This window comes from Trachurus japonicus, chromosome 14, assembly GCF_045865225.1.
Source record: "Trachurus japonicus isolate A0001 chromosome 14, Traja_1.0".
Classification (NCBI taxonomy): Eukaryota; Metazoa; Chordata; class Actinopteri; order Carangiformes; family Carangidae; genus Trachurus; species Trachurus japonicus.
This window is the reverse complement of record NC_140920.1, coordinates 6,432,282-6,441,597: the sequence shown is the minus strand read 5'-3', so window position 1 is coordinate 6,441,597 and position 9,316 is coordinate 6,432,282. Positions and strand designations below refer to the sequence as shown.

Sequence of the window (9,316 nt, the reverse complement as noted above, 5' to 3'; positions counted from 1 at the left end):
ACACACACACACTTCTTAGATAAAGACAACAGCATGAGAGAGGCTGCAGGTCTGTCCAGGTGGGAGTCTGAAGCATTATAACAACCTCTGGATGGAGATGGAGGCCTCCTGTCTCCAACTGCTTGATACATAGCTGTAACTAGGGATGTCACCATTACTTGTTTTCACAATTAATCGCGGTATTAAACCCCACAATTATTTAATCGTAAAGGTTCCTAAATGCCGTCACTTTCCTAAAAAGATGATGTCGCAGCCATGTTGGCAGATCAGCGCAACAACCGTGTGTGTAACTTTGTTTTCGTTCTGTGCGAGTTGCAGACAGAGATGTGCGCGAGTGGTAAAGTTTGGCAGAGGAAAACCGATTCCCTCCAAACACAAGTATTTAGTCGATGGCGGCTCATCAGCCTGACAAACCTGCCGCAATGAAATAGCAGCTAAAGGAGGAAATACTGTATGTCTGATATGAGTCATCACCTGTGGGATACCCACCTGGCATTGTCCGCCAAAGTAAAGGTAAATACACAGTAACTGGGTTAAATTACGTTAATGTCAATTTACCTTTTGACTATATTTGATTTTACACATTCATAGTTTATTTAATATTTTATATAATAATCGTATTAATCGTGATAATTGTGATTATTTCTCTGACAATAATTGCACCAAGAAAATCTATAATCGTGACATTCCTAGCTGTAACTGTACAGAGAAATATCATCCAGCATCTGTACTGTATATCTGTAACGGCACGGGAGAGTGATTCAGCTGCAGTCATTATAAATATCGATAAATAAAATTATAGCTGTGTCACTGGTCAATCACACTGATGCAATGAACAAGCGATCTAAAAACAATGTATTGTTTGAGTGAAGCATCGAGGTGACAGTAACTGTGAGTGCTCTGTGCCAGAGCTGAATAAAATGCAGAATAATGACTGTTTAAGTGAATAGATGAATAAATGACTTTATCTAATTCCAGTAAATGTCTGTGGTGACTGCAGAGCAGCTGGTTTCCCCCCCAAGAGGCCAGACTGGCACAGCGGAGGAAAAACACAGAGGATCGATGGGGAATTGACAGCATCTCTTTATCTAATTATAGGCTCCTCCTCCTCTGTCTTTAGTCCCTCACAGACCATTAATGTTTGAACATGAAGGGAGAACTCAGCCCTCGTGTTTTGTTTCTGCATTTCCTTTTTGTCTTTATTGGCTCGCTGCCGGTTGAGTTTGGATCTTTTTATGCAAAAGTGTGCATTGCATCAATCTGTATTGGATAGACAGCAACTTAAAACATTTCATATTATTTTATGTGATGCACCTGTTGTTTTACCCTTCCTGTTTTTACCTGTTCAACTAATACACAGAAACACACAGAAATCTGCAAATGCACAAACACAAAAATAACCAAAACACATCTAACAGTGCTAAAATGTACGTGTTTCAATATTTGACCCTGTGAATCTTTTATTTTTCAATTTTTGCCTGTATACATATTTTTTATTTTTATCTGTGTGTCTGCAGAGGAGGAGGTTAAACTGTGACCCTACATTTGAGCTGGAGGAAATGATCCTGGAGTCCAAACCACTTCACAAGAAGAAGAAAAGACTCGCGAGAAAGACCAGGGACCAGGGATCTGATGGGTCCCCACAGGTAAAACTCTCAACACACCAATTACACATCAAGATTTGAAAAGCATTTGTTCCAAAATGAGACACTTACCACCTGCTGTGGCGAAATGAAATATTGGTCAGGAGTTCATCATTTTGACACTATGCACTTTTTTAGCTGCTGGTCTTTCCTTAAAAAAAGTGAACTTAAACTTAAATATACATTGAAGTCAAACTCAGGTTGGTTTATCCTGTTCTGGCAGATCACACATCCCTGTTATGACGGCGTCGCTCCGTCTCAGTGCTCATCATTATTCATTAAAGAAAGCTGACTGTTACTTTCACTTGGCCCAGTTACAAGTGATAACTTGCTCCTTAGTTTGTCTTTTAAATGTGTCTCGAGTGCTATTAAGAGCATCAAGGACACATTTCAGAGGTCTGTCCTCCCTCACCTTCATCAGTACAAATGTGCCACCTGCCACCTGCCAGCTTTGAGCGCGTGTGTGTGTGAGAAAGAATGGGGACAGTGGAGGAAAGCAATCACCTCGCTCTTTCTAAATTTTTTATTTCTACTCCTGATTCGTCCACATAAATCAGCTGTTGTCCTCTGGGTGTTTATACAAAAGAGAGAGGAAAACATTAAAAAGGTTAATTAGATCACCCGGTCGAGTGAGACGTGGGAGGAACACACACACACACACACACATTATTACATGCTCGTAAACACTGAAAGATGCGAGGCAGCTATGGCCGACAGCAGTGCTTTAATTTTTGTTCCAGGGAGCTGTGATCAGTGCCAACGTCTTTGAGAGCAAAAGCTCGGTGTAACTTCTAAGACCTTGAGTCCTGGCTGTAACAACCAATCAATTAAACTGATAAAAATTGATCACTCAAAGCGTTGGCAACGAACGTCATTATCGATTCATTGTGTTGCGTGATTAATATGTCACTCACTGTGTCGCAGAGCTGTTTACTTCACGATGAGCGGAGCGTTGAGAGTGTAGGGACGAGTAGTACCAGCAGGAGGCAGTAATACAACTTGACGGTGCAAACCAAAACGTAAAACACTGTAGAAGAAGACTGGAGGTATTGCTGGTATTTTGAAACATGACCATGAGAACAAAGAGAAAACATTGTGACCAAAATCTTCTGAAGTGTGGGAGCATTTCACTTTATATAACGCTAGAAAGTGTGTTAGCTGCACTCCAAAAGTGACATGAAGTGTTTTCGCTAGGATTTTTTTAAGTTGTGGCGGTGTGCCATGCAAGAAATGAAAAATTCTTTATTAAAAAATAAAAATTCTAATTCATCGATTAATTGAAAAAATATTTGACAGATTAATCGATTATCAAAAGAATTGTTAGTTGCAGCCCTACAGTATGAGTCATTTGTGTTTACTTGAAATTTAAGTCTTAATATAACTGTTGGTGTTGAATAGCCTCAAGGACAAGAGAAGTTTTGGAAAGGAAAGATTTTTGTGTTAACTTTACATTAAGACATGTTTCTTTATTTGTATTCTGCTGATTTTATTTGACATTAACTCATATTAAACTTGTTATTTGTGAGGTAAGTGACTGCTGACATATAAGCCACTGACTATTACTGTTAACTGTACAAGAGGCCATGATAATGGGACACACTAGGACTTCCCTTTGTCACATACTGTAGTGTTTAATAAATCTGTTGCCACATGTGACCCGAGAGGTTAGAGACCCATATACAATAAGATACTTCACTTCCTGTCCTGAGTCATTCTCCATTGGCATCACTGCACCGGAGACACAGTAAACGGCAGAATAGCTAAACAATAAAAACACTTTGCTGCCAGTTTTTCCTGTCACTAGAGAGACTGTAGTAAAAGCCGCCTCCAAGCAGGAACCCAGGGGCTGTTTATCAGAATAAATGTATTTACAGTAGAAGAGTCAATTGATCAGTACAACAGGGTTAGTGCCACGCTTTATTCTAGGCATCTGTCCAGTTTTGACTCTTTAGATTTTTTTTCCACTGAGGCAGCAAAAGTTCACAGTCTAACTGGAATCAAATGGGTCATGATTTTAATTTGTGTACTCCCATCAGCAGCTGTGCAGTTGTGTGTGTGTACGATCTGGCTGCCATCCTAAAATATTGTGTGACACCACTGGAACACATGCGTTTTACAACCTACGCCAGTGCAGAGTCATTGAGTTTGGCCCGTCCCCTCACTCTTTTTGGCACCGACACCAACAGTTTGTAGGGGAGGGACTTCTCCCTTTCTAATAAAAGTGCAGCAATTTGTTTGGTCCAGACTCCAGAGCACATAACTTGCCAGCCTGCAATAAGAAATCAGAGCTGTGGCCCGTAGCGTCCTGCACCATGTTTTATAAAAATCTGACAACTGCTTGTGGAGGTCTGTCTGTGTGTGTGTGTGTCTGTGTGTGTGTGTTGTGTTGTATATATCAGTAATATCTCACTGTGCAGCCAGACAACATTCATCATCCTGGGCCCATGTAGACAAAGAGAACGTCTCCCATTCCAATAAAAGTAAAGATAGCAGCCTCTCGGGGGAAACATCTGTCATGTTTATGGAGACGGGTGAAGTAGCAGCGAATGGACGGACTAAAGGAAACAAACAGTCAAGTGTCAATGAAATGTTTTTTTGTTGTTTTTTTACTCTTACGGCATTTCCAAATTAAATTAAATCACCTTGTTCTTATAAGTTTTAGGCGACATTTACCTAATGCAGCTCAACAAAGATCAAACGACTTGTTTGTCAGGACAAAAAAAGACAGTCAGTTAATTTATCTGAAATAATAAACACCTACATTTTTATTATATCTAATATGGAGGGGGAAAAAATCGATACAGCATTGTATCACGATATTTTGCAATATACGTAGTATCGATACACGGATGCCAAGTATGAGCAAACTTAGAAGTTTATCTTATTAGAAAAAACAGATGTTACCAAAGTTTTCTTTTGGAGACAGCTAATAAATCGCAGCATATTGCAATATTTTTAATATCACAATAGTATCATATCAAGACACAAGTATCGTGATAATATCGTATCATAAGGTCTCCCCTTCCCACCCTTACAGTCTTATAAGATTGAGGTTGTATGGAGGAATCAGTTTAGTTTGGATGAAACCTTCAGTGAAACTATCTTGTTAAGAACAGTAAATAAATAATGTCATTCTAGCTATATATATTCTAAATGGTGTCATAAACTCAAACATATGTCCAGAAAAAAACATGATACTGAAACGTTTCACCTCTTCTCAAACTGGCTCGTTTAGCGCCTTATGTATTATTCATCTTAAGTAGTCACATTTTGCTGCGTTGCTGGTCGGATAAATATTAGTTTGTGTTGATGCAATGCTTTACAATATCCTCTTACTGTACAAAAAGGACCTGTGGGGCCACTTGTGATGGATGGAAGGAAGGATGGATGAGATGTGGAGACGAAGAAAGAAAAGTTAATGCTTGATGCTGTGGATGAGAGAGAGAGAGGGAGAGAGAGGGAGATGCTCTGGACAGCATTTCAGAAGCATAGCAGATCAATATTGAATGAAGGGAGCTGTCCCAGCCTGCTTCTTACTCATTACCCTCAGGCTGCTCTGTATTCTTTCTGCATGTTTCTCTTCTCTACGACCGTCTTTCACCTCCCTCGTCCTCAGACTTCCTTTATGTTGTCTCCATGTCGTGTTCAGCCCCCCACCCCCCACCCCCCCCCCCCCCGTACAGATACAGTACGTGTTCCCCCATCCTCATCTATTTTTCCTCACTTCCTTTATTTATCTCTCTCTCCGCCTCGGCCTCCCTCCCCCGCCGCTGCTGTGCTCGTAATGTAGCATGGAATTAGCTCAATTAAATCACTGATAATATACAGCAGAAAATTGGACTCGTGCTGCGAGAACAAAATAAATTGGCATGCTCTCCTCACTCACACACACACACACACACACACACACACACACACACACACACACATAATATATTATATACACACATACCCCTCTATTAATCAGAAATGTCATTCAAGTTTATCCATTACTGCATGTATGAAATACAGTGGATAATAACAACAACAACAGTACAAGAGAGGCAAAGCACAAGGGTTATGTATGTGTGTGGAATCATTAGTGTAACACAAGAGGGGGTACACAATGGAGGAAGATTTTGTAACATTTTTAAATTGTCTTTAGAATTGAACTTACTGTAAATCAGTTTAGAGTTAAAGAGGAACTATGCAAGAGTTTTACCTTAATTAAACAGCTTTGGATGGGAGAGGCGATCAGACTTCGACAGTTCCCCTTTAAAATATTACTATATTCATTTCAATATGTCTGTTTTCAGAAAAATAACTGCAAAGACCAAAACAGACACATTTAGCAACTAGCTGGGAACATAGTTGGGGATTTGGATGGTGGAGACCAAAATTAGAGTTAATACAGCTCACATATTGAATAATATTAAGATTATTCAGTGACACATGAGATGGGATAGTGTTTGTTTCGTGGTGCTACTGAGACGAGATCTGGGACATGGGGTTGGAGGCGCTAATCTTACAAGGTTGGTTTTCGGGCAGGAGACACTGGGGGGAAGGCAGAGAGCCTCCATTCTCCCTGTAACTCATTTACAGTAACCATTACAATTACTCTGAAGCTGTTTAATTAAGGTAAAAAATCTTGCATAGTTCCTCTTTAAGTATAATTTGCATTCGTCCCTTCCTGTCCAATTATTCCCTAAAAGAAAAAAAATCATTTCAATGAAAATATAGGTGCAATTGCTACTAAGAAAACGAATGCTGCACAGGAATAATGATAAAATCACTCAATTAGTATTAGTATCAGGCAAACCACTATAGGCCACTGGAAGAAAGAGGGGATACGGCTTTCATGCCGTTAATTATAAGTGAGAACTAAGTCCTCAGTCCAGCCTGAAACACAGGTTTGATGTGCCATGTATAAGTTGTATAGGGAATGAGAAAACATTGTATTTATAAATCATACTTTCCATAATAGGTTTTTTTTTTCAAGACAGATTAAATATCACCTAATTCTGTCTTATTAGTACTAGTACCAGGGTTTCCCCCAGTGTATTATAAGCCTGGCGGGCCGCCAGGCCTTACTTGCCCCCCGGCCAGGCTAAACATCGTTTATTAATTTTTTTAATCAGTTTTATACTCAATAAACACGTGATCAGGTGTCTTTTTCATCACCTGACAACGTTACAACTTCGTCGCACATAACGAGACACGTCAGGACATCATGCTCATCAGACAATAGACAGCATCAGACCGCTGCTTCACCAGCTGACCGAGAGGAGCGCACCGAGTCCACGTTAACGTGAGCGGAGCCGCAGCTCCAGAGGCTCAGTCAGCTGCTGCAGCTGTTAGCCTAATACATCCATGCTGTTAGCTGGTAGCTGTTAGCTGGTAGCTGGTAGCTGGTAGCACGTCGTCCCCTGCAGCGTCATGGGTCGTTCAGACCAAAAGCGTCAAAACCGTCGAAAGACGCTCTTGACGCTTTTCCGCGACGCTGGTGGTCTGGTCTAGGGATCCACTGGCGTCAATGCGATTTCTTGCCGGACGCGACGCCTCTGAAAAAACGGACGCTTCGGTAGGCGGGAACACAGACCGGCGAGTTAACGGACAGTGGACAAGCAGACCCCCGCCCCCCCGAGCTGTTCTCTATCTCGCTCCCCATTGGACAGCGACCCTGCGTCGGACGCATTCATTTGCATAAAGTTGAGCTCCGGTCAACTTTTGGACGCGCCGCAACTGCTCGAACGGACGCGCCGCGTACCCAGAATGCTTTGCGGGCGCGTCATTAACGGTTTGACGCGTCCCATAGAAATGAACAGGCAGCCGCGTCGCGGCGGACGAAACGAACGCCAGTGGATCCCAGGCGTTTTTGACGCGCGTCAAAGAAGTTGACGTCGGTTGTGGTTGGTCATCCATTTAAAGGGGCCGCGACATCTACACTCTGATTGGTTGCCGCTGCTCCGCATCATCGCTCATTAGCATAAAGTTCAGGAGATTTCAACTTTCTCCTGACGCTCTCGCCGCCAAAACGCGACGCCAACGCCTTTGACGCTCTTCAACGCTCCTCGACGCTGGTTCTCATTGAAAATGAATGACTTCCGGCCACCGCGACGCTCTCGACGCTTTCGGTCTGAACGTACAGTCAGAGCTCCGGGCTCCTGTGAGCTGCGGGGCTTTGACCTGATGTGAAAGTGATCCATTGTTTCATTTTTCAGCTCGTAAAGTTCGCGATCACACACGTTTGTCACGTTTCCATGACAACTGACCGGAAAAAGAGCGTGGTACGTCATGTGCACGTGACTCCAGATGTAAAAAATCTCGGAGCAAAAAAAACAAAACATGGATGATGGATCTATAATACATCCATGGAAATAAGGCTAGACTTTAACAATGGAGACACCAGGCAGTTGTTTTTTAGTTTTTAATGCAAACAGTTGATGTTATTTATTTAAATATTTTTTTATAGCCTAATTATAATTATTAGGCCTACTTTTTTTGTGGTTGATTGAACAGCATTTCAAGTGTGCCTTTCTGTAAAACTCTGCTATAGCTGGTGTTTAAGTTACATAAAGTCTTATAATAACAGATGTTTATGATTTTCAAATTTCTAGTCAACTTTTAACATTGATCTTAAGGCCTTATGGAATCACACCTTCTAAATGCTACTGCTCCATTAATGAATCTGTTCCCTACAGGGCCCTGCCATCAGTCAGGGTCAGGCCCCTTCCACAAAAAAATACGCTTGGGCACCGGTGGCCCGCGGATGGGCCGCCGGTGCCACCCTACCACCGGGCTTAACAAGTTTTCTGGGGGAAACCCTGAGTACTGTACACATTAGCCGTCGCATTAAAAAAAACAAAGGCAGCCTATCTCCAGACAGAAACAACACACAGCACAGTCCAGACAAGGACGATGAGAAATGTCCCTGATGGGCTCGTATCCAGCAGAGCACTCCCTGTTGGTTCGTCTCATTAAATGAAAAGTTTAATCTATCAGTCGGAGCAATTAACTTCTGAACTGTCTTTTTAAAAGCATCTAATAAAGAGAGGGAGAGAGGGAGAGAGAGAGAAAAACAAGTGGTGAACTGTCTGTAGTTTAAGTAATGCTCCTGTTCTCTCTTCAAGGCCGGAGGCTTCTTTTGGCATCGCACATGAAAGCCGAGCTTCTTACCCCACATCCATCATTATATCTATCTATTTATCTATCTATCTATCCACCCATCCAATCATCCATCCATTCATCCAAAAGAAAAGGAATAAACAATCTCTGTCCAACCCTCAATGATGATGCAAAATTCACAACACATAGATTCAGTTCCAATAGAAAACCCTGAAAAAAGTTTGTTTTACGCCGTAGAGATGTGGTGAAGGACGAAGAAGTGTGGAAAAACATAGAAAACAAGTGTGTTATCAAAAGTTTTCAGAGATTTCAAGTAGGTAAAGACTTTCTCAATACCTGACACTCACCAGCACAGATGCACAGTTAGTCCAACATGTTTTGTATTTTTTTATTCCTATATTTAGGGCTGTCAGTTCAGAGAGCTCCTTATACAAGTTGACACTATCAGTGCTTAAGTGAGGGTACAAAACTTCAGCAAAGTGCAGTGATGAGCGTGTGTGACATTACTGTGGACGTGTGCTTGAATATGAATTAATTCAGAGTCTATATGGCATGACTAAACAACTCTG

General features: G+C 41.6%; 1 protein-coding gene across 2 annotated transcripts in view; it reads left to right on the top strand.

The window, feature by feature from the left end:
* stk32a (serine/threonine kinase 32A) overlaps nt 1-9,316 on the top strand; it is an 86,244-nt gene that overhangs the window by 70,377 nt on the left and 6,551 nt on the right. For both annotated transcript variants that reach the window (XM_085797224.1, XM_085797223.1), the window contains exon 10: nt 1,518-1,646. In XM_085797224.1, the coding sequence (XP_085653350.1) occupies nt 1,518-1,646 (129 nt within the window). The remainder of the gene's footprint in view (nt 1-1,517; nt 1,647-9,316) is intronic.